The 26825-nt window shown below is 36.3% G+C and overlaps 6 protein-coding genes across 10 annotated transcripts; 2 read left to right on the top strand and 4 right to left on the bottom strand.

The window, feature by feature from the left end:
- Positions 1-916: 916 nt before the first annotated feature.
- LOC130945094 (methyl-CpG-binding domain-containing protein 7-like) lies at positions 917-2674 on the bottom strand. Of its 4 annotated transcripts, none has more exons than XM_057873762.1 (6): positions 2453-2674; positions 2260-2373; positions 2048-2176; positions 1856-1969; positions 1527-1769; positions 917-1343 (listed from the first exon to the last, which is right to left on the bottom strand). In XM_057873762.1, the coding sequence occupies exons 1-5, from the start codon at positions 2654-2656 to the stop codon at positions 1554-1556; spliced, it is 777 nt and encodes a 258-aa protein (XP_057729745.1). In that variant the 5' UTR covers positions 2657-2674; the 3' UTR covers positions 917-1343; positions 1527-1553. The 4 variants fall into 4 exon arrangements, with proteins under 4 accessions (XP_057729745.1, XP_057729746.1, XP_057729747.1 ...); XM_057873763.1 differs by having other exon boundaries at positions 917-1335; positions 2453-2671; XM_057873764.1 differs by having other exon boundaries at positions 1527-1766; positions 2453-2671.
- Positions 2675-3298: 624 nt separating this feature from the next.
- LOC130945683 (uncharacterized) lies at positions 3299-6171 on the bottom strand. The gene is made up of 6 exons (XM_057874386.1): positions 5564-6171; positions 4772-5309; positions 4237-4339; positions 3678-3799; positions 3502-3593; positions 3299-3356 (listed from the first exon to the last, which is right to left on the bottom strand). Exons 1-6 carry the CDS (start codon positions 6169-6171, stop codon positions 3299-3301), a joined length of 1521 nt encoding a protein of 506 aa, XP_057730369.1.
- Positions 6172-10237: 4066 nt separating this feature from the next.
- LOC130946460 (zinc finger protein ZAT18-like) lies at positions 10238-11101 on the top strand. The gene has a single exon (XM_057875217.1). The coding sequence runs from the start codon at positions 10409-10411 to the stop codon at positions 10889-10891; it is 483 nt and encodes a 160-aa protein (XP_057731200.1). The 5' UTR covers positions 10238-10408; the 3' UTR covers positions 10892-11101.
- Positions 11102-13826: 2725 nt separating this feature from the next.
- Positions 13827-17474, bottom strand: LOC130944958 (ras-related protein RABE1c). Of its 2 annotated transcripts, none has more exons than XM_057873574.1 (9): positions 17283-17474; positions 16847-16963; positions 15873-15945; positions 15677-15777; positions 15256-15321; positions 15064-15161; positions 14531-14593; positions 14321-14413; positions 13827-14215 (listed from the first exon to the last, which is right to left on the bottom strand). In XM_057873574.1, the coding sequence occupies exons 2-9, from the start codon at positions 16917-16919 to the stop codon at positions 14135-14137; spliced, it is 648 nt and encodes a 215-aa protein (XP_057729557.1). In that variant the 5' UTR covers positions 16920-16963; positions 17283-17474; the 3' UTR covers positions 13827-14134. The 2 variants fall into 2 exon arrangements, with proteins under 2 accessions (XP_057729557.1, XP_057729556.1); XM_057873573.1 differs by lacking the exon at positions 17283-17474 and adding an exon at positions 17039-17271.
- A 1154-nt stretch (positions 17475-18628) lies between these two features.
- On the top strand, positions 18629-19563 carry LOC130943412 (organelle RRM domain-containing protein 6, chloroplastic-like). The gene is made up of 4 exons (XM_057871284.1): positions 18629-18797; positions 18877-18945; positions 19017-19123; positions 19353-19563. Exons 1-4 carry the CDS (start codon positions 18761-18763, stop codon positions 19401-19403), a joined length of 264 nt encoding a protein of 87 aa, XP_057727267.1. The 5' UTR covers positions 18629-18760; the 3' UTR covers positions 19404-19563.
- A 103-nt stretch (positions 19564-19666) lies between these two features.
- On the bottom strand, positions 19667-20466 carry LOC130943411 (histone H2A). The gene is made up of 2 exons (XM_057871283.1): positions 20174-20466; positions 19667-20084 (listed from the first exon to the last, which is right to left on the bottom strand). Exons 1-2 carry the CDS (start codon positions 20381-20383, stop codon positions 19842-19844), a joined length of 453 nt encoding a protein of 150 aa, XP_057727266.1. The 5' UTR covers positions 20384-20466; the 3' UTR covers positions 19667-19841.
- Between the last annotated feature and the right edge of the window lie 6359 nt (positions 20467-26825).

Raw genomic sequence — 26825 nt, 5'->3', positions numbered from 1 at the left:
AAGGTTTTTTTTTTTTTTCTACAGGTACAGATACAGTGGCCGGTAATGAATAATATTATAAAAAAGTTGAAGGCTAAATTAATTGGTAGCAAGTTGCATATCCCACATTGGAAGAGAAGAATGCATCACCAAAAAACAAATAATCAGTTTTTTTTTTATATATTACACTATATAGGTCTGCATTATTTATTGTTTATTAACATAAAGTTTACTACTTATATTTGCCATGTTGCTTGGCAGGTCAACGATCTCCTCCAAGGAGTTTGGACTGCATATGCAAACTTGTTAAGGATGATTGATTGACAACCGCTGCACGATTTGTGAATAACACAGTATGATGCCAATGACACTATCATCTAGCAGGTATGGCACTCACAATCGCCGAGATGCTTGGGGTAAACTAGTCAACTTTTAAGCAAATCACTTGGCAATTTTTGGAGTCAATGGAGAAAAGGGCGAGCCGCCGCCTTCCCCTTGGTCCTCATCCGAAGCCGAGATGTACACAATAAAATCCAAAAGTTTGGGAGAATGCAAGGCCTCCCTAATTGCTGCTGTGCAATCGATGCAACTCACATTATCCCGTTTTTATCTGCGCTTAGGAGAAACACTCATAGGTGGCTTCATCAGAACAATAAACATAGCATGGTTTTAATTTGCAGGCAATAGTGGACGTTGACATGAGGTTTATGGAGATATCCACTGGCTGGCAGCTATAATACAAGATTGGTTAGAGTTTGAGGAATCATATTACAAACGCTGCGATGAAGGTGAGAGATTGAACAGAAAGAAGTTGAAGCTATCATCTGAAGATGGTTATCCTCAGACTATGAGTAGATATCCACAAACTACAAGAGTTAATAATTCTTGTTCACCATTGAATTATGTTAAATTATCTTCACCATTCAAGCTTATCAAATTTCAAAAAATATAGACATCACATTAGTTTCCATATTCTTTACGTTTTAGTTTGTTAGAATAATCATAGTAACACCAAGAAAAATAGAAGACACGTTCATATACAACACAGGTTGCTATCAGCAAAAGTTATCATTAGCAACGAACTTAAATAGCTCCATCAACACAGTCCCTAATCCTTAAGCAGATCTATTGTTTATCAAGTTTCACCACTCCGATCCTTATCCAAGTGCTTCCAAGTTGCACCTCCAATTAACCTCAAAAAGGATAAGTCATGTAGACAGAAAATACATCTGTAAATCTCTATAATCAGTGAAATAGAGTAACATTCTCTGCAGCATAGGCTCACCAATATGTCCTTGTAGTGCTTCGTGTCCCCTAACTCTGCTTCATTTACCCTCGCACTCTCCCAAATAAATCCTGCAATGCTGAATGGAAGAAACAAATCACTCTCAGTTCCTTTGAAAGAATGCTTGGACTTAACCGAAAGAATTTACTTTCTATGCACAGTCAATATAAAACTCTTTTACACTGAGAATGTAACTGGATTTTACAATGTCAGTTCATGAAAAGTAAACTCATAAGTAGAAGCTGATAATATCCAACCTTACCATTGTCATTAAGTCCATTAATAGATACTATCTCTTATTATGGATTGATAATACAAATGCTTCCGACCATTTCAGCTTCTCAGATTCAGCCACAACAGAATCATCCACTGAAGGGCTCCAGAAGCCGCCAGGGCCAGAAAGAACCCAGGTTACTTTCTCTGGTGGTGGTGGTAAGTTATGAATATAAGATCTGTTGTCCTTCCCCGAACCAAATTTGTTTCGAGAATCAGATTTGTCAGCATGCTTGGTAGAAAAAATAAAAAAACAAAAATGAAATTCAGTTAGAGCAGTGAATCAGTAGCCATTTCTCATTCGGTTTTGAAACTCACTGTGGATGGAAAAGAACATCTCAATGGTTCTGGAGTGGCTTTATGTTGCATAACCCTGCGGTAAGTAGTGAAACCACAATCACTTTGATTTGCAGTGGCGGATTTCATCAGTGACTGAAAAGAAAGCATAGATTGTTAGGTACTGAATTTTTTATGGCACTGCATGTGCATAATAATAAGTGAGGAAGTTACATGAGCAAGTTTAGTTGGTGTTGGTGGCCCCTTGAGCGTATCTGTACATGCAGATGCAGTTTGACCTGATAAACATCTTTCTACGTTTCTCAAGGAACGGAATCGTTGCTTTTCAGTGCCAGTCCCAGACTGCATAAACAAGTTTTCGAAACATGAGAATTTGAAATGGCAGAAATGTAATTGAAGAATAGAGAAGAAGGAGAAGGAGTAACCGTGTTTTGATGATGAGATATGACGTGAAATTCGGTTGTTTGTGGTTCGAGTAGGTATCTCTGGACAGCGACGAGGGAACGGAATTTCTTTCCGGTGCCAGGCTCATGGTAATACTGATCAAGAAGAAATCAAATCAAATCTGAGAAAGGGATATGAATGGAAGAAGAAGAAGAAGAGAAGAAGGGAAGGTACCTTGTCAACTATTGTAGGGTTACCGAGACGGGGCTTTCGCTCGATAATCCAACCTTGAGGAAGAGTGAATGGATGTTGATATTGCCGTGGTGAGAAGCACACTATCTGCATTTCCATTTCCCTCTTCTCTTCATCTTCTTCTTCTTCTTCTTCTGCGAGTACGTTCCGCCTTTTCCGCAAGGACTTACGGGTCGCCATCGCCATGCTGTTGTGCTCTGCCGTGGCGGTAACTCTCTCACTCACGCATTTCGTGCTCTTCTCTTCTTAGCTGCCTCACACCAAATGGGCCCAATCTCATCTTTTTCTACGACCCAAACTAATCAGCCCAACTCCAGTCCAAAAACCGATTAGCCCAACTAAAAAAAAACATTAACAAGAGAAATAATCCCCCTTCATCATCCTTGCTGTCAACTTGCGGCGTGTCCAACTCATTCGTTACGCCAATGACCAAACTACACGCCATTCCATATTTTCCCATTACTACCCTTCACATCATCACTGGTCTCTTCTAATTTTTTTTTTTTAAAACAAAGAGCTCAACATAATAAGGTAGAATAATCAAACAAGAAACAAAATAATAATTTAAAAGTAACACAATAGTCATTAAAAAATTCTTCTGTCATCTCCGGCATAGCCATTAACAGTTAGAAAGATCGACACCTCTCCACTCGTTATGGTTCATGACAGTTATGTGAGTAATTTCTTCAACACCTTTGTTTTTATTCTAAAATATCCTTCTATTCCTTTCTAATCAGATATTCCGAAGGATCGCATAGAAGCATCTCAATCGTTGCTCTCTACCCTATTTACTTTTCGGCTCCTCTGTCCAACACAAAAAATGTTCTTTCATTGTACCTGAAATAGACCATTGTTGGCCAAACATTGATATCCAAGCACTCCACACCTGCCAAGTAAACTCACAGCATAGAAACAAGTGTTGCACATGTTCCACATCTCTATTACATAAAACACAGGCGTTATCTAGCTGGTTAATGATCCCAAGCCGGCTTAACCGTTTCTTTGTATTCACCCTACCTATCAGGACAAACCAAGCAAACAGCTCTACTCTTGATGGGACTAACCCCTTCCAAATGGTCTTTGTGTAGCTATAACTTGTAATCTCCTCTGGGAGTATCGCCTCCTGCAAAACATGAACAAATGAGTTAGTTGAATAAACTCCTAGTTTATCCTATTTCCAAGCCACCCTATCCTCTCTGTTAATTACTAGTTTCACAGGTCTCAATGCCTCATGTAATTGACCCAGTAGTTCCAACTCCCATTGAAAGAGCTCTCTCTTCCATTGGAAGTTCCAAATCCACTCTAACCCGTCCCAGAACCCACAATCCCCTATAACAGATCCACATTGGTTTGAAATAGAGAAAAGCCTGGGGAACCAATCTTTTAGAGACCCACTAAGCAACCATATATCCTCCTAGAACCGAGTACGTCGCCCATCACTAATCTCTATGGATAAGCCTGTAACCATCTTCTCCCTGATACGGTTATTCGTTATTTGTAACTGTCAGATATCCTTCCACGGACCTCCTCTAGAAGGTAGAGCTTGAGTTGACAGTAACTCATTAGGATTCAGATTATAACAAATGCCATTCCATTGCTACCATCCTCCTTGCTCCACAAGAACCTTCTTTGTAGTGAAATCAATTTCTTAGCAACAGCTCTCGACATCTTGAACAAACTCAAATAGTACACTGACTAACTATTTAGAACGGATTTAATCAGCACCAACTTTTCAGCTTTATTTAGTACTTTGGCTTTTCACAAACTGAGCTTCTCCTCCACTTTGTCTATTATAGGCTTCCATGTCTTCACCAATCTCGGATTTGCACCTAAGGGAATATCCAGGTATTTGACTAGAAGCGAATCAACCTTACAACCCAACAATTGGAACATACTCTAGATCCATTGATCGTCGCAATTTATCAGAATCAAGCTCGACTTGTCAAAATTAATACTAAGCCTGACATCAACTCAAAGCATCTCAATAGTCGCTTGTAATTCCTAATAGTTTCCTCCTCTAACGGGCAGAACAAAATTGTGTCATTAGCAAAATGAAGATGTGATAGCGCTATACTATCTCTCACAATCAACAATGGTGATATACAACAATTTCTGACTGTCTCTCCCACCATTCGATGTAGTACATCCACAAACAGTACAAATAAGAAAGGAGAAAGCGGGTCACCTTGTCTCAGATCTCTTTTCATTTTGAACGGCTTGGATGGCGACTCATTTATCAGAACCGACATAGATGTTGTGATCACACACTCCATAACCTACGATCTCTATCTATTGCCAAACCCCATCTTTTGCAATACAATGTCCACAAAAGCTCCACTTGACTCTATCATATGCTTTTTGGAAGTCAAGCTTGATTATTGCTGCCTCCTTCTTTCTCAGTTTTATCCAGTTTACAGTTTCACAAGCGATAAGTGCTCCATCATGAATTTTTCTTCCTTTTACAAATGCACTCTGAGTTTTTCCTACTAACGCTAGCATCACTGATCTCATTCTCTTGACCAAGACCTTGGAGATAACCTTGTACACGCACCCAACCATGCTGATAGGTTGCAAATCTTTAATCTCCTTTGCCCCAATGAACTTAGGTGCCAACGCCACCCAAGTGATGTTGGAGTCCGCCGGCAACCTTGATGTCTGAAAGAACCCTATCACTGCAGCCATAAATTCAAACCCAATCTCACCCCAACACCTTTTTATAAAATTCATGTTGTACCAGTCACTACCTCGTGTCTTAGAAGACTCACAGTCCCACACAGCCTCTCTGATTTTCTCAACTGTTGGCAGCGCCTCCAGATTTACAGAGCCTTCCTGCTCTATCCTACTCACCAGACCGTCTCTAAACCCACCATCGGAGACCTCTCTTGGTGATATAAATCTCTGTAGAACTCTCTAATAGCAATTTTTAGTCTAGCTTGATTCCTGACTAGTCTTCCGTTAATTAGCAGCATATCAATCCTATTATTCCTCCTTCTTGCTGAAGCTATGTTATGGAAGTATCGTGTATTTTTGTCCATCTCCTTTGCTTGCCGAGACCGAGACATCTGTTTCTAATGAACTTCTTTTCTGACATACCACCTCTCACAGCAGGTAACCAGCGCCCTCCTCATAGCCTCCATCGTTCCATCGTACATCTCATTACTTACCAAATCATCAACCTTCTTGATTTCTTCCTCAAACTTCGTAATCTTCTTGTCCATATCCCCAAAATAAACCTTATGCCATTTTCCTAACGGAATTGTCAAAACCTTCAACTTGTCTGTGAACTGTATCTCCCCCAAACCTCTCCACTCCTCCTTAACCATCCTAAGAAAGCCTTCATGTGTAAACCAAGAATTTAAACTTCGGAACGCACTTGGACCTGCCCTCTGCTTCATGACTTCTAGAATTACAGGATAGTGGTCTGACAAACTCCTTGGGCCACCGCGTATCCGAATCTCAGAAAACTCCTCTAACCACTCCAAACTAACCAGAGCTTTATCTATACGACTGCAAGACTGTCCCCGAAACCATGTGAACTTGCAATCTATGAGCGGCAAATTGACTAGATGCATATCTTGTATCCAACTCTTGAAATCTTCCGCCGACCTAGGTAGAACATCAGTACCTTGCCTTTCGTCCACATGCACTATTTCATTAAAGTCTCCCATGTAGCAGCTAGGAACTTGACATAACCCAGTCATGTAACTCTACTCCTCCCATACCTGAATCTTTCCATCCCTATTATGTGCACCATAGACCAAGAAAAAAGCACAATTGAATTTACTCTTCACTAGGATCCCTTCAACACACAACCACCTCTCTCCCTTATAGCAATTTAAACACTAATTCATCCCATATTAACAAGAGTCCACCTGCTGCACCATCAGAGCCTACAAAATCCCACCCCGCACCATCTTGTCCCCAAATTCTTGAAACATCAAATCTAGTCACTATCTCCTTTTTAGTCTCAATCAAACCTAACATATCTAATATATGTTTTTTCTTTAATTCCTTCACCATTCTTATCTTTCCATCACCCCGTAATTCCCTAACATTCCAAAAGCTAAAAATCATTTAAAATTCTTTTGACACACCTGTTTTTATATTTGGGTCTGCACCGTCTCAGTTTTTCCTTCTGTTTTGCCAATTTTCTTTTGCGTTCTATTTCTTCGTTCTAAGACTGGAGTATTGCCATGATGTCGTCTTCCCCATTGACCAATGTTGCACCAGACTCCTTTGCCAACTCCCAAGTTCTTCGATTCTCAAGCATTTGCTCAACTAGCTTCAAACCTTGCGTGTCACTGTCCTCGTCCACAACATTCTTACCTTCCTCATATCCAATCTCATTCCCTTCACCGCGTCCCTCATCATGGCTAGAGTTTCTTCGGATACTATATTGATCAATGACCGGACCTCCACCTACGTTCAGATCAGGGTAGTCACTGGGTGCTTCACCAAATTCTAGCCCTGCGTTCCCCACGTGAACCCGACAATTCGCCTTCTTCTCTTCTCTACCCACAGCTACGTTGTTCAAGGCGCCAGGCCAGCCATCCCCCTCTGAAGTGGTTCCATCTCACCTATATCCCCCCCAATGTGTTATTGGTACCAGTCCCACAGCCCCGTCATCAATCGCCAAGTCACAACTTTCTTTAGCTGTCTCACTACGCTCACGGTTGTCAGTCCTTGTGCGTGCAACCCCACCACAGCCCAGGATGCTCCGTTCGGCCAGTGACCACCGACGTCCCCCCTTGCCAACCCCAACAAGGGAGTCACCGTCATCCTCAAGACCTTCGTTGTTGTGTTGGCGTCCCTCCTGCTCATCTGTTCTGATGGATGAAGAGCATAGCGCCCGACCCGGATTCCCCAGCACCGGCCCAGAAGATTTGCTACGGTCTTCACTTGATGTTGGGCTCAGCATAAATTGATTCCCCTTCTCCATATTTCTGTTGCATCAGGCCCAATCCAAGCTTTGGCACTGAGCTTTTTGTTTTCCTTTATTGGGTCTCCTTTCTAGCCCATCAATAGCAACATAAATTGTCATCTCATACTTTCCCTCCTCACTCATAACCGTCCCTCCCCCCAAATTAGCCCCGCCTTGATTTTCACCCCTAACTGATTGATACGTTTCGAAATTCAAGAATTTGTGGTAATTATTGTCATTAACCCATTCATTTAAACTTATAGCTGGAATTACAATTCTATCCTTGTCTTCTTCCTCCTCCTGTGTTATCTGCATTGTCACGTCTTCTTCTTGAGCCATCCCATGCGACGGCCTCTACCATATACGGACTCCCAGACTTGTACTTGGGTTACCAGGGTTCCATTGCCCATCGATTATAATTGCTTCATTACCAGGTATTCTGGTGCACTGTGAGTTACACGCCTCATGTCTAACTTCCTTCACAAAGACATCAAAGGCCACAGAATCGCTGTTATATGAATCCATTCTTGAATGACGTCCATTATACATGTATCAATCTGTACACGACCTACAGTAAAGGAATTGCACAATTCTGTCTCTCTAGCACACCCAACTACTTCCCCCCACTGGCCTTCCATCATGTTGAATGTGTCGACAGACCATGCGTGTAACGGGACCCCAAAATATTCAAGCCACGTCCTACGAGTTTCACTATGTTCTGACTCCTCCCACTTTCGTACACTTTGGAAAAAATGTAGGAGGTGGTTCATGTTCAAGGTGTACATTTCTTCGGCATGCATAGCACTATCAAAGGTCAACAGAACTTTGTACGATCCCATTTTCCGAATCTGGACGACATTGGGAAAGTTCTTTGCGACCACTTCCTTCAGAGATCCAAAATTAATAAGCTTCGCCGTGCCCCCTACAAGACTTCGCTGCAGCCATTCTAGATTTTCCTTTGCCACTCCAACCTCTACCGTCTTCGTCCCACGATTTCCATGGGGGTCCTTATCAACCTTCTCCATTCATAGAGCATGTCCATCCGACAAACCATCATTCGGCCTGACTTCTCTACGTGGCTTCGGCTTTGCGTGGTGTTGCATATCATCTCCTCTTTGTCCCCGAGGTCTGTTCATTGTTTCCGATGTTCTTCTATATCTAACCTCTCCAACAAAAAACGACCTTACCTCTCAGTCTCATTCGATCCATTTCTGCTATAACTTTTAATGCCCCTCCTTTCGTTGTATATCGAATGAAAGCAAAAAGGTATATCTTATCACTCTTTTATTTCCGGGATAGATATATATCGTTGATACACCCTGTTCAATTGAACAAATGGAATAACTCGCGCTTCAATATGTCTTCAGGAAGGTGTTTTACAAAAATGGAGTAAGGCTCATATTATAATCGCCTATACTCTTCTCTGTTCCAAACCCTAGGATCATTGTCATGGTTCCTAGATCTACTCTTCTCTGATCTATGTTTTCCACCCACTCTCTCTCTCATTTTCTGGTACTGGTCTCTTCTAATTGAAAAATAAAAAATAAAAAGAGCATTATCCTGATTTATCATAAGCTTTTCTTAAACTATATATACATTAAATGTGAATGATTTTATTATTCTAGAAAAATCAAAAGGTGAAGATAATAGAAATTAACAGTAGAAATATATAAACCATGAAATAATACAAATTCATTATAAGCAAGACACAGAAACTCTGAAAGATCGAGAGGTGCGATTCATTCTAGTTTCTAGATTGGTACAGTGAGGCATAATAATAGAATTATTTGTTATTACTTTTTATGCATTGGATTGGATGCAAGACTTATATGTGGAAATGAGAAATAAATTTACACACATACGCGCACCGTGGATAGACCGCGTTTTTTAACTGCATCCACTATTTCATTAATTACCATGATACCCTCCCTGGTAAGAAAAGTATGTGATGTGATGTGTACGCACATAACATCGGAATGTAGAAGAATATGTATGCATATAATGTTGGTGTTTATACATTATTGTCTAGTCTTTAGTCTTGCAAGGAAGCTTCTATAATTAGTAATTACACAGCTAGCGTATGTAGTATGTATGTATTATATACTTGCTGGTTAATTATCTATCCGCTCCCACTGCCATATCACTCATCTACTTTTCAGACATTTTTTTCATTAATTTCACATAGGATTAGGATTCAGGAATAAACAAAATCTAGCTCCCTCTTGGATCGCACATCTAGATTTCCTGTGTTTTCAAACAAGAAAGAACATGCATGATTCTCATACTCTATTTTTAATATACAAGACAAAAGTGAAGATAATAATATACATCTTCAATATAATATAAAAAGAATGTTAGGATTCAATAAATTTTATGATTTATAACTATTAATTAATTATTATTATTATTTTTAATAATATAAAATTTTATTTAATAATATAAAATTATTCATTTTTTTATTGATTAAATATTTATTAAATTTTAATAAAAATACTGATTTCTAGATTTTTTATAATACAATACTTGCACAAAAGGATAAATCATAAATGAAAAGAGTAGAACAAGAAATGAGTCAGATATATATGCACACTCAGCGTTAAGAATTCTTGTCAAGTTCTAGAAAAGAATAATGTGGGACCACTTGGATTGCATCAAGTTACATGACTTTACTTTGTAACTTCAGCTTCATTCTTAATTTGTCAACATATGAACACCCCAATCAATACGCGGTCACGAAAACTCAACTCGATACATTTATATATACATATATAGCCACTGGGAAATTTCCTTTCACCTCTCAACTTGGTTTATATTTACACCAACTGCCACCGCCGTTCATTACTTAGTCACAAAGGAAAATTAAATGCAAGGGCAATTCCGTCACTTTATCTGCGTAGTTTACAAAGCCTTGTAAGTTGTATGTATACTACATAGTAGTTACATGCACCTAGCAAGCTTCTTCCTTATATATATCAATCATAGTACTTCTGCATACAAATTCTGATAAAAGTAAAAGCATGAAGAGAGGAAGAGAGCAGATAGAGGTGGATAATTGTTTGACGCTACTAAGCAAAGTTGGAGAAAGCGATAAGATTAGTTCAGTGAAGGGTAAAGAGTTGATGAAAGATGATGATGGTGCTTTTAAGTGCAAGACGTGCAAAAGAAGCTTCACTTCTTTTCAAGCACTTGGAGGCCATAGAGCGAGCCACAAGAAGCCCAAGCTCATGGTTTTGGACCTATCATGCCATGATCACCGACCCAACACTAAGCCCAGGATGCACCCATGCCCGATTTGTGGGGTTGAGTTTTCAATTGGACAAGCCCTTGGAGGACACATGAGAAAGCATAGGGTTGCCACCGCCAAAGATGATGAGGGTGATGGTAATGATCATCATAATAAGAGGTTAAATCTGTGCTTGGATTTGAACTTGACGCCATTGGAGAATGATCTTATTAAGCTCGGCCTCATGAGGAGGATTTCTCTTCTTTCATTTCATTGACAATTTTATAACACTATTATATTTGCTAGAAGACGATATATTTTTGTCCTTACATTGTCTATTTTTGTGTAATTAATTAACTATGCGTGTGTCCCACTTACATATATATGATACGGTCATTTTTTTTTTTTGAAACTTATTCTTGGTTCTTATCATGTTTTCCCTGACTGATGATGGTTGCAAGTATACATATATTTTTCTTTTGGGCAATGCTAACTTGGGAGGAAAAAAAAGGTTAGGACTTATTTTATTTAATATTAATTAATTATTATAACAATTAATAAATGTTAAATAAGTGTTTTTTTTTTTAATATTCGGTCTGTAATTTAAAACTCAGATCAGTCACACTTATAACTTAGAATTTAGAAGATATAAAATAAGTATGTGTTATACCAAAAGGACTTGATTCTCTGTCCTAATGGATCAATCTAAGATCAAGAGCAGTTACCACTAAATGAGGAAAACAAATCTCAAACGGTTCTGCAAATATCAACAATTACTTATAATGAATTATTCACTTTGAATATTATCTCCATCATCTCATATTTATTCTGATTTGAGTGTTGAAGTGCATTTGTAGATATCTACCGTAGCCGCTGTTTTTAAAAAATTGACATATATTTCATCCCGTCTAAGAAAAAGTAAGTCCAAACTATAAGTGAAATGAGTTATATCTTAAAGTCAGTTGTCTACATAGAAACGCAGTAATTCGAAATACAGCTTTGCTCTTTAAGTGGTGGTGGAGGTTTTCGAAAGAGAATTGTTCTCTGTAGAAGAAAGTCATCTGCTCCTGTAATAACTTGAATCCAAATGAGATGCTGTGTGGTCAGCCTGTACCTACAAAGGGGGGTCTTAGAAGGATATTTGCCAGTTACAAATCAGTAAGCCACATGTGAGAGAAAAAATGATCAGGGATTTGTATATGAATGTAGGGAATGGCAGAACAGTACGGTTCTAGGAGGATATCTGGTTACCTCACGGTGTTCTTAAAGAGTTGTTTACAAGGCTTTTATCGGTCTCAAACCTCAAAGGTTCTATTATTGGGGATTGCGGGTTTTGAGATAGGTTAGAGTGGATATGAAATTTTCAATGGAGGAGAGAGTTTTTTCAGTGGGAGTTGGCACTAGTAAACCAACTCCATCAGATTTTACAGTCTGTTCAGCTAACATCTGAGAGAGAGGACAGAGTGGTCTGAAAATTTGATAGATCTGGTATTTATTCGACTAACTCATTTGTGCAGGTGTTGCAGGAAGCGGTTCTCCCAGAAGAAATAACAAGCTATAGCTTCACAAGTGCAATTTGGAAGGGTTTCGTTCCACTAAGGATCGAGTTATTCTCTTGGTTTGTGTTGGTGGGGAGGGTGAATACTAAGGACAGACTATGTAGACTAGCTGTAATTAACCCAAATGATCGTACGTGTGTCATATGTGGTAAGTCTGTGGAGTCTGCTTTTCATTTGTTTGCTGGTTGTGAGATTTTCTGGCAGGTGTGGTGTGCTTGGCTATTCACTCTTGGAAGGAAATGGACCATGCCTGGTATACTCAAACAACACTTTGAAAATTGGACGAATGCTGCAGCAAGAAGAGGTAAAAGGAGGAGGTGGATGATTGGCTTCTTTGCCGTTATCTAGACAGTTTGACTAGAATGGAATGATAGAATCTTCAGGAATCAAAGTTCACGTGTGATGGATATTATTAGTAGATCCTTCTTGCTCTCCGATGAGTAGAGTGGTGGTGAACCCTATGGTTGTTGATGACAATGCCGAAGATAACTAGGAGTTGTCATGACTAGAATTATCATGTTATTTTTTATTATTTTATATGCTCTATCTTATTGTGTTGAACTTTTTTTTTTTTTTAAAATACCAAATATTTTCGTTTTCTTTTATTTATTGCATATATTGTTGGTGGTTATTCATATACCATTTAACATATCTATTTTGTAATTTTTGATCTGATAATTCATTTTAACTATCCAAAAGTTGATTTTATCTTTATTGCATATATATAAAATTTTGATATACTATTGTTAAAGCATATTCATACGTGCATTAAATTAGGGAACAATACATAAGTAAAAACAATTATTTTCTATATTTTATATTGCGAGTACATTTATATAAAATATACACACATGCCAAGCTTAATATTGCGAGCTATAAAAGCAATAAGCGTACAAAAATGCTAAAAGACAAGTAAAATTTATTGTTTAGCCAGTAATTAATTAACAATACTTAAAAGTGGAGACCGGAAAAAACAAATTCTGCTGCCTGCAACTTTTCTCAACGTATACATCACGGGCTTAATAATATTTGATTTAATCGATTCTCTATAACTAAGCCAGCCTGCATAGCAATTAGAGGACATTCAATCTGTAACTTCATTGTCCAGGCGACTACATGAATGAACTTACAGATCAATAAGCCAGCTCAAATTAGTAGGCTAAAGTTAGTTTCTCCAGTTATAAAAGGAGCAATTTAGTTCCCAAGATTTATCACTAAACACTAACCCAATAAAATTCAGGAAACGAATAAGATAAGTAATTATTATGTTTACGATGTAAATACAATAATAATAGCAATTAAACATAAAACTTCAGAAAAGGATACATATCACGAATTCACGATAATAGTGTATAAGCATTGTGAATAGTTAAATTGACACAATTTAGTTAATAGATTTTTGGGGAGATCGTGAACTATCTTCCATGTCGAATCTCTTCGGGTTGTCGAATGAAATTTTAGAAGTTATACAATCTCTTACAATGTTATTTTCCTGAAATAGCTTTTGAATTTAAAGAGTAGTCCCCCTTAGTTTTAAGTAATAGTTTATGCATGATTTTCACCATAACAAAAATTCGGCAGAGTAGATATATGTGTCTGAAGAAAAAGTTAAATAAATAAAAAGGAAGACGACAAGAAAACATCCACTTCATCTGAACTAGAACAAGAAATTAGTGTAATTTTTTCAAACTAAATTAGGTCAACATAGTCTCAAATCTTAAAGAATGTCAGTGCAATTAACCACTCAAGAAAAAAATAAAAATAAAAAATAATGATCAATTATCATGTCCCAGCCAAACAACTTAAGGAGCAATTACACAAACACATATCTAACTTTGGATTAATATAACTTCTTAACAAGTTGGAAACTATGAAAGAATGACCATAGGAGGCGCAAGACATGAATCATCATCATACAAATATTTTCACTCTTCTTGTTCTAGGATGATAGAGTTCTCTGTTCAACCACAGCACGCCGACTTTGGTGCCGCCTGCCCTGCCCCTGCTGCCTGATCTTGTTGGTTGATTTTGATTCCAGAAGGCTGTAACAAAAATACATCGTTAGATATTCAGCTTTCTTGAGAGAATTATTCAAACACAAACCTATCCTTGTATTCAAGGGAAGGGAAGTTCAACTGTTCAAATACCTCAGCCTTAGAGTCAGTGTCAGCAAGCCTTTGTTTTATATCTCTTGCGATTGAGAAGAAAACTTCCTCCACGTTTAGATTTGTCTTTGCACTCTGCAATAACAACAACAACATCAATAACAATAAAAATAATAATAATAATAGGAAAAAATTTTGAAAAAAAATTTCAGGAAGTATCAACATTCTCAAGTATACATCAGTTTCACTTACAGTCTCAAAGAATTTGATTCCATACTCATCAGCTAGTGCTTGGCCCTTTGCAGTAGGCACAGCCTAAAAAACAAATGGCAAAAGTATGATCATAATAACAAAATTCTCAAATCTGGTGTACATATGTATGAAAGAGAGAAATAGAGGATCCTATACGTTACGTATTCCATTATTCACATCAAAGGAACTCATCCCTGGACACATCTTGACCAAAAAACCCAAAAACAAACTGTTTCATTCACAAGAATCTCCTCAACATGGCTTCTCAATGGATATTGAGTTAAAGAATAAAAAAAACTAGCTTCAACTGAAAGTGGTTAAGAAAGCACTTTGCAGTGCGCATGGTGCAGGTGCAATGTGCAACCAAGAGTAGAACTTGCATAATTATAAAAGTTGCATTTGATGACAATAACAGCTAATTTCATAATCTTGTTTAGAATTACATCTGCACCAAATTTGTTAGGTCCTATATACGTTCTTTCTTTTCTTTTTACCCCCCATAAAAGAGAAAACTCCAAGGTAAATTTGCATACCCTTTTGCTTTCATCCATGTCAGCTTTGTTCCCCACCAGTATTTTGTTAACATTGTCTGAAGCATGTTGCTCAATATTTCGAATCCAATTCCTGATATCTGAAATTAGCATCAAGTGGGTGAATACCAGATGATAAGGCTTTCAAGAGAAAAGCACATATATCAAAGCTGAGTCAACAGATGGGAACTTTACTGTTAAATGATGATTCATCTGTAACATCATAGACTAGCAATATGCCCATCGCACCACGATAGTAAGCTGATACAGGGAAGGTAAAAAAGGGTAAAGATGAATGGCAAAAAAGAAAAAAGGAAACAATTTCACTGCCAATGGAATTTACAAAGCCATGAATAAAGAAAGATTTTATTCTTAGACTATCAGTGGGAAAGTACAATGCAACTGATAAACACTAAATATATATATCAGTACTTAATTCCTCTTCCCTACATATACATTAATCTCTATTTTTCTCAGACCATATGTCCTCTATCTTTCAATCCTACATCAAGAAGTTCCCTGAAAGGAAGAACCTCATTCTAGCATCGCCATTTGTGTCTCCCATACAAGTAACAAAAGGCAATAATAGTGTCTACATAACGATTATAAACTTTACCAGTTGTAATTGTTCGGAACCGTTCCTGACCAGCAGTATCCCAAATTTGGAGCTTGATCCGCTTGCCATCCAGCTCAATGGTTCTTATCTTAAAATCAATGCTGCATCACGAGGATGGGTCATGTGATGTTGGTAAAACTCATGGAAGTTGGAAAATAAAATTCTGTAGTTCAATTCCTAAATAATGAGAACTAACCCTATGGTTGTGATGAAACTAGTTGTGAAAGAACCATCTGAGAAACGCAGAAGAATGCAACTCTTTCCAACACCTACAAATAAGAATAAATGAAAAGTTTGTGGCAAAATAAGGAATCCATATGTCAAAGTGCGCATTTACCCTCCCGCAGTTTCACAATAATTCTTCTGTTTTAAGTCTACTGCAATACTCTATTCCTCCTATAGAGAACGTTAACAACTTAATAACATAGGGTTATCATTAAAGGAACTATAACATCTATCTTGGGTTATATCAAAAGCACAGAGAAAGGCCATTTATTCAGAGATTATGCAAGAAAACGCGTCTACCAAAAGCATCCATATCACTTGAGACCTAATTTGACAAGTGGTGTGTTTAAATTTAAAACCCCAATGTTTGAGAAGCTTAATTTATAATTTATAAGAGTGAATACTTGAATTGGACAGAAAAAACCAGTCCTCTAAAAAACCCCTTACATGAATTTGGCCCTTGGTCCTCCCTATTAATTAATCATCCCTTTTAACAGCAAATTGCAATCTATATATTTCAAACATTGAGGGATGAATTTGATATCAAAAACCTTTGGAGAACTAACTTGATATTGCAGATATTCTTTATTATTTAAGAGTGCTTTTACTCTAATACTAATATAGCAAGAAGAAATCGCACAACATTATCAGGATAAGTCAGAAGGAATCTGCATCATACTAACATAACCAATGATTCAAAAGCTCGAACACTAGATCATGGAAAGATTAAACCAAATTGAAAACTGAAAAGTACATACATTTTTACCACAAAATCCAAAAATAAAGCCTAGTCTAATAATTACAGAAAGAAATTAGCGACATTTTAGCTAAAACGGGATCATAACGTTATGTTGTGTAATTGTCTAGGAAAAATTAAAACGAACATTTCAAAGGCATTTCCGAGAAAAACCGAGAGATGAAAGAGGCGGAAGAGGATGCACATACCACTGTCGCCGATCAAGAGAAGCTTTATGAGGTAATCGTAATCGGCACGAGCCCTTGCCGGTGGAGCAGCCATCAACTCTTTCAATCAATCCACCAAATTATGTCTGGAATCCCTTTCTGCATATGAATTAGTTTTCATGTAAATTCCTCAACTCAAAGAACAATAAAACGAAATGCAAGAGAGGAAGATACCAGATCCGAAGTGAAAAGAAGAAGAAATCAGGATAGAAAAGGGGATCTCCAAAGTTCAAAACTCTGAAGGACCGCAGCGCCCAGATTTAGAGATAAAAATTAAAAAGGGACACTGCTTAGTTATTTTGATGTTTTTAAAAATGAAAATGAAAATATTTTACACGATAATAAAATAAAATAAAATCTAAGAAAAATTGTGATTGACCAGAAGCGAAGTAACACCCTGGAGTTTATTATTTACAACCTTCAAGTTGGAAGCTACCCCGACTATGGTGGTTGGCTAAAGTGCGCAGTTGTTGTATATATGCCTTATTAGGTGCGCATGCTAGCATACCATACCAAAAATCAATTATTGTTACTATTATTATTTGGTAACGGCAAGCACATTCAATACAGCAAAGCCAAAAAGAAATAATATAGCAGCCAAGGTTACCACTTACCAAATTGAAATAATTCCAACAAACATCAAAGGCTGTCTATATACTCCGTTTAGCTCGGAAATAGTCAAATTATTAAAAAAGGATAAAAAAGAAAAAAGAATTCAACCATAAAGTTGTTGGGTACATGTGGCGTTTGATGACTGGGAGTTTTTTCTGTGCCTTGACATTGCCAGCTAGCTTTGCATATTTCTTAGTCATAGAGGCTAGAACCGTTAATTAACTGTCAATGCCTTTCATTACTTTAGTAATTTATTGTTGTTGAATTTTTTATTTACTAATAATTCCTAAATAATTGTTATGGAGAACCATATTAAATCACATGATGATAAATTGATAATGAATTCAATGATTATTTGAGTTGAAAGATATATCAGCAAATTCTTTCACTTTAAAAATGGAGCAGATAATACAACTAATAATAATACAGGTATAGCCGGATTGGATAGTGTGGCAGTTGTAGCCACCATTGACCATTTACAGTTTAGATTAATTCTGTGATTAAACATTGATTAAAAGGAATATGTTTATCGATTTATGAGACTGGGTTTTTATTTTCTGATTTTTATTCATTCACAACAACCTTGAATCTAAACCACATAACCGAGAGAAATGGATACAAAAATGAGTAGATGAGTGAGGTCAAACGTAGGAAACATTCTTTGGCCAGACAAGGACCTAGTCTAGTTTGAGACCAATTACTTTTCTTTCACTTGAAGCATACAAAGAATTGGACAAAAATAAATAACTACCTCTTTTTAGAACACACAAATTATACTTGCTATTATTTTTTTGGATTTATTTGTCTTCTGCACATATTAAGATTATGAATTAAAAAAATTTTATTAGAAATATAAAAAATTTAAATATATACTTATTTTATATTTATTAAAAAATTAAAAAAATTTACTATCTTTAAATTTAGAAAGAATATATGTAAACAATAATATTACTGAATAATATAAATAATAGAATAAAAAAAATAAAAATCCCAAATTTAACTAATGGCATGAGTAATTAATATCTAATAATAATCAAATTTAAGATCTGACGTTCATATTGTTCAAGAAAATTATTAATTACCTAATCTAACCTTTGAATTTATTATGTGTCATCATCCTAAGAGCACGTACTAGTTAATCCGTAATACTAACACTTGCGCATTTATGACTTTCTCATATAAAATCTATTCTTAACTCGTCGAGCCAAAAATACCGTGGAAACCCGAAAAAAAAGTATTCATTTTTGTGGCAAACTTGGAAGCACTGGAAACTGAAAAGTAGAGATGGCTCAAAGAATAGGGACGAAGTTGTTCGTGAGCAGTTTGGTTTCTTCTCTCTTTCACCCAATTTCCTATGATAATCTTAATAAACAAAGCTTTGAACATATTTGATTTCGCAGGATTATCGTTTTACACAACCAAAGACCAGTTGAAGAACTTGTTTTCTCCTTTCGGACAAGTTACCGAAGGTGTGTGTCTACTCTCTTGCTCGCCATTTTTCTCTACCAATCTCATCTTACATAGTAATGTGATGTTGCAGTGAATCTGGTGATGGATTCCAAAACTGGAAGGACCAAAGGATTCGGTTTTGTTTCCTACCAATCTGAAAACGACGCACTCAAGGCTATCAAAGCCATGAATGGCCGGGTATTTCATAGCCTCTACAAATCTTAACGAATTCATCTTCTTGTGTATATCACTTTGCACCCACACTGTTTGCTTAAATGCCGCACTGAATGTACATTAGACATCATTACACCATTTAGGTTTAACTCCAAAGTAGTTCTATTTTTACTTTAATTTTGTTAAACTATTTTTCTATATATATGATCTTAATTAATTCAACTACTTCGTTTCAAATTTGTTCATGGTGCAGATAATTGCAGGAAGGCTTATTTTCGTTGAACCTGCTAAAGACACTAGATGATCCTGCATGTTAGAGGCTTGTTTTACATTTTGTTATACATTACCCAGATAATCCTTTTGCATCAGATAGCTTTTAGACTCGACTTGTTTCTCAAGAATATGTGAATTTTCTAATTCAAATACCATAATACACAAAGTGGAGCTAAATATTCAAAATTTGCTTTGGCGGAAACATAAAACCACGAAGCATTTTCAGCCCTTTAAGCTAAAAGGGAACAAGACGCGAAAATATTAACATTAGGCAATTGAAAAGAAAAAGAAATATGGCAAACTAATAAACTTGGATGTTTCTATTGATTGGCTAAAAATGCTAAAACATAAGACACAAACATAACAATTACATAAATGTTGTCCCAAAATCCAAACCCATCACGATCTTTCCCGTTACAAGTTATATATTAAGGAGCTAACACGCACATATTGACACTAAACACCCAAATCAAGCTTTCTTCGGAGACTTGGTGGCCTTGGAGGGTGACTTTTTTTCCTTGGGAGCTTTCTCAGCAGTCTTCTTAGGCAACAAAACAGGGTTAATGTTGGGAAGAACACCACCATGTGCAATGGTAACACCAGCAAGCAATTTCCCCAATTCTTCATCGTTCCTCACTGCCAAAAGAACATGCCTTGGAATAATCCTATTCTTCTTGTTGTCCCTCGCAGCATTTCCAGCCAATTCCAACACCTAAAAATGAAGAAACAAGCACATTTCAATATTAAAAATTAAAACTTTAAAATAGCGAAAGAAAAATAAGAGTTAGGGTTTTATTTTACCTCAGCTGCTAGATACTCCAATACGGCAGCAAGGTAGACAGGGGCACCGGTTCCAACACGTTGGGAGTACCTTCCTTTCTTCAAGTAACGTCCGATTCTTCCAACGGGGAATTGGAGACCGGCTTTGACGGAGCGTGAAACTGGCTTCTTCTTTGGGCCGCCTCCTTTCCTGCCACCGGCACCCTTCTTCACTTTCGATGCAGCGTCCATTGCAGATTCTTTGCGGAGAAAGAGAGAGAGATTGTGAGAAAATGAGAACGAGAGTTGTGTGTTTGAGTGTTTTGAGCGGTGAAGGATTGGTGATAGGCGGGTTTTATTGAGCCTCGTTGACACTGACGAATTTGAGGATGTGGCAATCGGTGGAAAGTGACCGTTCGATTCGATATTATCTACGGTTCAAGATTATTTCTATGGCGATCCGTGCGCTTTCAAATCAACCAATGGGACCTCGACACTGTGCGAATCCCCCTCGAAATTTTTTCTTTTGGATTTGGGCTCTTTCTCTCCTTTTTCAAATTTCTGTACTTGACCGCGTCAAAAAATTTCAAAAGTGGGAAACCTAAAAATTGTAGATTTTAAATTTTAAACTAAAATTAGTAACACATTTTCATCAATTCATGCATTTGGCAGGAGAGATATTCACGGTTTGAATTGATTTAGATTTGGGGTAGAATGAAAATCGAACCATTTAAATTTTAACTAGTATAAATTAGTTCTGATTTGAGATTATTTATGAGTGAACCTAAACCAATTAAATTTGAGTTAGATTGTTTGAATAATTGGGTATCTGATTAAAACTAAAATTCATAAAATATTTGAAAGAAATTAAAAAATTCTCTAAATACTATAAATATGTAATAATAAAAATAATAATAATAAAAAGACACTATATCATTAAATTAAATTTAAATAATTATCATAATTTAAAAGATTTTTGGATTAAGTAATAAAAATGTATATATTATTATATTTTATTTATTTTAAAATTAATATTAAACTAATCGAGTTGGTTCGAATTTTATTATCTCAGAATCAATATTAGAGAAAATAAAAGAAAGTCGTAAAAATTGACAAGAGTATAACTAGTATTTATAGAGAAAAACTAACTTAGGTTGGTCTACTGGTTCGCTCGCTTGTTCGCTTAATCAAGTGTTGGGATTTGAATCTCGTTTTGTGCATGTATCATGTAGCAATTTATTGGCCAACGATAAATCTTTAAATAAAGTTAAAAAACGCGACGAATTATTTTTTGACCTGTTGAACTCGAAAATAGTGTAAAAATAAGTATTTATAGAAAATAATAAAAATTACCATTATTAAAATTATCTACTACTGCTTTCAATTTATTTAAATATTTTTTTAAAGTACAATAACACTTATAAATTTGTATATTATTTTTAGTCCCTATTTAAAATGACTCTCTTACCTAGTGAAATGAGTAGGGACTCCAAATATTGTTACTCCCAATACATAAAATAAGTCCCAATTTCAATTGTGTCACAACAATAACTCAATTTTTTCTACCTTTGTGGGTGCTCTTATGCGATGGGTTTTCTAAAGAAGCCTTTATCTTAGCCAACTAGTATATTTTGTGTTTTTTTTGACATAAAAATACTAACAAAAGATATAATTTATTATTTTAATTATATTTTTTATTATTATATTTTTTAAAAATTTGTATATAAAAACAAATAAAAATAAATTCGATTTTTATAATTTATTCTTTCTTACAATTAATTTATCACTAAACAAAATAGAATAATACTAATTTTTGTATCTTTATTTATTGTATCTTATTTTTAATATCCTATCTTATTAGGAAATAGATTTTCTTGTGGGGCAGGACAAATTTATTGCGAACCCGTCCCTATCCACTCTGGTAAAAAATATATATAATTACTAGAGAAAGAGTAAAGTACCAACCCGATCCATATTCATTTGCCCAAATGACAATGCGACTCTTGATAAAAAAAATGATCAATTTCGGCCCCTGACTCTTTGCTCCGTCTACCACATTGTCCTTCTATCACTTTTGCCGTCAAGGAGTAACGAAATTTGCTGATGTGTCTCGTAATCTCGTTAAGCTACTGAGGTGGAGGATTAAGGTGGTGAGGTGGATGTTAGATGTTCATGTGGGTTGTTAGAAATGACACGGGTCTATCTGTCATGTTCCATGTGTGCACAAACGAAAAGACGTTATTAAATGATTATAGTCGTCTATCCCTTTATTTTATCCTGTTGTATCCATGACTAAGATAGGGATAAGGTTAGAGAACTTTGTTCATAGATGACTCACGATAGATACTATCAGATCAGCCTATTTACAAAACATCAAACTAATCAACAGGAAAACATAATGAATACCAATTAATTCACCTAAGTTATTACTTCTCCCAATTAAAAAACTTGCTCATCGTTCGAAGATGAAGATAATAATTGATCCTGTTTTAAGAGAGAGATGCATTTCAGCAAGGCTAAAAAGACATTTGAAATCACCTGTAATAAGTGTGGCTAAAAGAACTACTACTACAAAATTTACTCCGATCCCCCTAAAGATCCTAATTGAAAGCCTATGACCAAGAAGAAAAGAAAAATTAGTAAGAAGAATATTGCACGAGTGGATTCTATCAACACCACACAAGTATAATCACTTTAGAATTTTGTCCTATAAATGAAAAGGTTTAGGATTTAAGTGTCACATTATGTTTTGGTTAATGATTTAATTATCTGTAAATAAAGTGCTCAGATTTTTAATTAATTATATATGAACAATGATTTATACGGGTTCAAGAAGTAGAGAAAAATAATCAGAGTACCAATTTTGCAGTAACTACTATGAATCCAGTGGTGAATACATTTATGATTATATCTGTCAAAGTTGTGTTCATTCTACTTTTACTGCTCCCCAAACAAAGATTATAATCTGAATCACAATTAAATCATACTATTTTATTGTAACATCTAACTAAGTTTATGATATCTAAACTAAGTTTATTGACCATCAACTTAAACCTTCCACCCCCACTGACCAATACAACATCATAAAGGATGAAGCACTCAATTATTAAGTCACTGTCTACATTCACATTTGTTCCAATTTCTGTGGTGCATTAGAATCCTCTTACCATTGGACCTTATTTAAGGCATTCTACTCCATCCAACACATAACTTTCCACCAATATTATATCTAATACTCCTAGTGAATATGTAGTGCCTAAACCAAGTAGATAAGGTAGAGAACAACTTATGAGACTGCATCAAGATTTTTCAAGTTCATCCTCACTCCCACACTCTCTGTGGGGTTCCAAACATGAAACAAAGAAAGAGACAACTAGAATCATCTAATAACATTTTTCGGGGACAACAAAATGATGTTATTTGTGCTCACATGAAACAGAACAGATAGACTCCTACCTTTACTAACAAATCACGTGAACACCTAACATCTACCTCACCATCTTAACCCTCCATCTCAACAGCTTAACGAGACACATCAACAAGTTTCATTACTCCTTGACGGCAAAAATGACAGAAGATTTGTGTTGGCAGAGCGAGTATATGAGTCAGGAGCCGAAATGAAATTTTTTTTTTTAATCAAGAGTCTTGTTATTCGAACAAATAGACATAGGTCAGATTGGTACTTTATTTATGAACAAATTAACATAATACTCAAAAAGAAATTATTTTTTTAATATGTTGTTTGAAACTTAATTTTTTTAATTATTATTTTATAAATTTTAAAATTTAATTTTATATATTAAATATTAAAGGTTATAAGGTGGGACCCACAAGGTTGCAAGGATAGATTAAGTTACAACAGCTCACGAATAGTGTTGGAACAATTTTTTTTGTCTAAAATGGACCGGATGAAATTGAATAGGTTGAAAATCCGTTCTTACCTATTTTATTGTCACCCTTATTTGTAATATATCATGTTTGCTTATATGCAGTGATGAAAAATAAATGTTAGGTAGCAAGAGGTTATTTTTTTAAGTTGTTATTTTATTTATCCATAATATCATCCATTAATAACATACATCTATTTTTATTTTGGGTGTGCATCATGCTAGCGAAATATTTGCTGGGGAAGAGAAAGGAAAATGAGCACGAAAGCTAAGGGTGCGTTTAGTTTGTTTGTTTTTTTTATCTTTAATGTTTTATGCGGTTAAAATTTATTGAAAAAAAAAAGAGAAAATAATAAAAAAATATTAAAATTCAATTTTATACTTTTTTGTCTTTTTTTTTCAAAAAAATTTAAACACAAAAAACAAAAAAAAATAAAAACACATACCAAACGTCTCCAAAAATTTTGAGCAATGGATTAGAAATTCAGCACAATATTATAAAGACCATGGATAAATTTAGAGATGGTTTTGTTTGGTGCATGAGAACTCTATTAATTAATCAGGTTTAAATCTTGGCCGAAATGGATATTTAGCTCATGCAATTTTCTTTGACCATATTTTCAGACTCTAATCTTATCTTGGGAGATGTTTGGCACTGTAGACAATCACATTTGGATGACGTGTTGTTATGATTATTAATGAAAAGGAGGAGGTGTATGAAGGGAGCGTCACAAATTGCAATACTGTGTTAGTTATAAATACAAGACATGTAGCAATTGATCAAGGCGTAGTTCCAAAGAGAAGGTTATTAACAGGAGGTTGCAAAGATATGTTTTTTAGGTGTGTCGTGGTAAATTCTCTTCTATTCTTTTCCTTGCTACTCCCTTTTCTTTCCTGATTGTTAAACGTCTTCCTCCCTTCCCAAGTTCCTTGATGGATGGTCGTTGTGGCTGAGATGCAGCTAAACTTATATTCCTTAATTCCTTTATGACTTCATTTGTTGTTATCACATTATTTAGTACTTGTTGATTTACTATTCTATTGAACTTGCTATTACTTCTTCCTACATAATTGAATAAATATTTTTTTATCAGTAAAATTTTCTACTGCAACACCCTTCCATTTGTGCTTTCATTGACCATATATGTCGCGGACAATACGAGAATGAAAGGCATGAAGGCAGATATTAAGAAACTTTACCAAATGATTGAATCGGCAGCGGAGGAATATAGAGCAGAGAAGGCCAGAGCCTCTGAGACTATGAATCTCAAATTTGTTGCGCTTCAATCCTCTATTACGCAACTGCTCCACAATCCACACCGCTCCAGCTCTCCTTCTCATGAGTTATCACATGGTGCGAGCTCAACTGGGGACCAGCCGTTTTGCACGGGATTGCAACCCCGAAGGGTGAACGTCAATATGCCGAAATTTGATGGGAGTGATGCCTTGGGTTGGATTTTCTCCATGGATCAGTATTCGATTTCTTCTGAGTTCCCAATGAAGAGCATGTGGGTTTAGCGGCGCTTCAAATGTCGGGATCGGCCATTCCATGGTTTCAATTATCACAGCGAGCGACACAATTCCGTTCGAAAACTTACTTTGGCTAAAGTCTAAAGTAAAACGGAGAAAGGGTTATGTTACTGGTGTGATGAGAAGTTCTCAGCGAGCCATCGCTGTACCAATCGGCACTTCATGTCAATACAGCTTGAATTGGGGGATGAGACGGTGTTCGGGGGCCAACAGATACGTTTATGGATGAAACCACAAACTTGTAGGTGTTGGATCAACATATCAATGAGCATATCCTATAATCCGATGCATGGTACCGAAGGCCCAGCCATGATTCGAATTAAAGCCTTTATCAATGGCTTAGAGGTCCAGACCTTACTTGATGGGGGTAGTTTCGATAGTTTTATTCAGCCCCGCATTGCCAAGTTTTTAAACTTACCGATGCAGCTTGCACCAGGGTTCAAGATGGTGGTTGGTGATTTCGATGTTCTACCAGTGGAAGGTCGCATTGGGACTTTAGAGGTTGATCTAGCCGGTTGCATTGTTACAATCCCTGATGATTTTGTTCTGTATGTGGCGGGAGGCAACTTGGTCATTGGCACTACATGGCTTAAGTCCTTGAGAGCCCATATAGTAGATTATGATGCAACTTTTTTGCGATTTATGCACAATGGACAACTCACCACTGTGCAGGGAATTAAACACCAGACTGCAGGTTGTACTCAATTCCATCACATTAAACGGTTGATCAACATTGATGCTATAGCTGAAATTTTTACTTTGGAATTGACAAAATTAATAGAGGAAAACCAATCACTCTTACAACTGCCAGCTTCTATGGACTCTAAGTTGATGCAGTTATTGACTAAGTACGTTGATGTCTTTGCTAAACCTTTGGGTCTACCACCACAGTGGGCTCATGACCACTACATTCCCTTGGTTAAGGATGCAGAACCTATAAAGGCGAGACCATATCAGTATCCTTATAGTTAGAAAATCCAAATTGAATTGATGGTACTAGAAATGCTTGACGAGGGGATTATTCAGCCTATCAAGAGTCCTTTTTTATCTCCAATCTTGCTGGTGCGAAAAAAAGATGGAACATGGAGATTTTGTACTGACTATCGTGCTTTGAACAATATTACAATCAAGGACAGTTTTCCAATTCCAACCGTGGATGAATTGTTAAATGAGCTGCTTGGTGCTCATGTCTTTTTCTAAGTTGGATCTTTGCTCTGGCTATAACCAAATCTTGGTTAGACCTGAAGACCGTTTCAAAACTGCTTTTTGGACTCATC

This window comes from Arachis stenosperma, chromosome 8 (genome assembly GCF_014773155.1).
Source record: "Arachis stenosperma cultivar V10309 chromosome 8, arast.V10309.gnm1.PFL2, whole genome shotgun sequence".
In the NCBI taxonomy this organism is placed as follows: Eukaryota; Viridiplantae; Streptophyta; class Magnoliopsida; order Fabales; family Fabaceae; genus Arachis; species Arachis stenosperma.
Note: the sequence above shows the minus strand (reverse complement) of the source record. Positions and strands in the feature narration are given on the sequence as shown.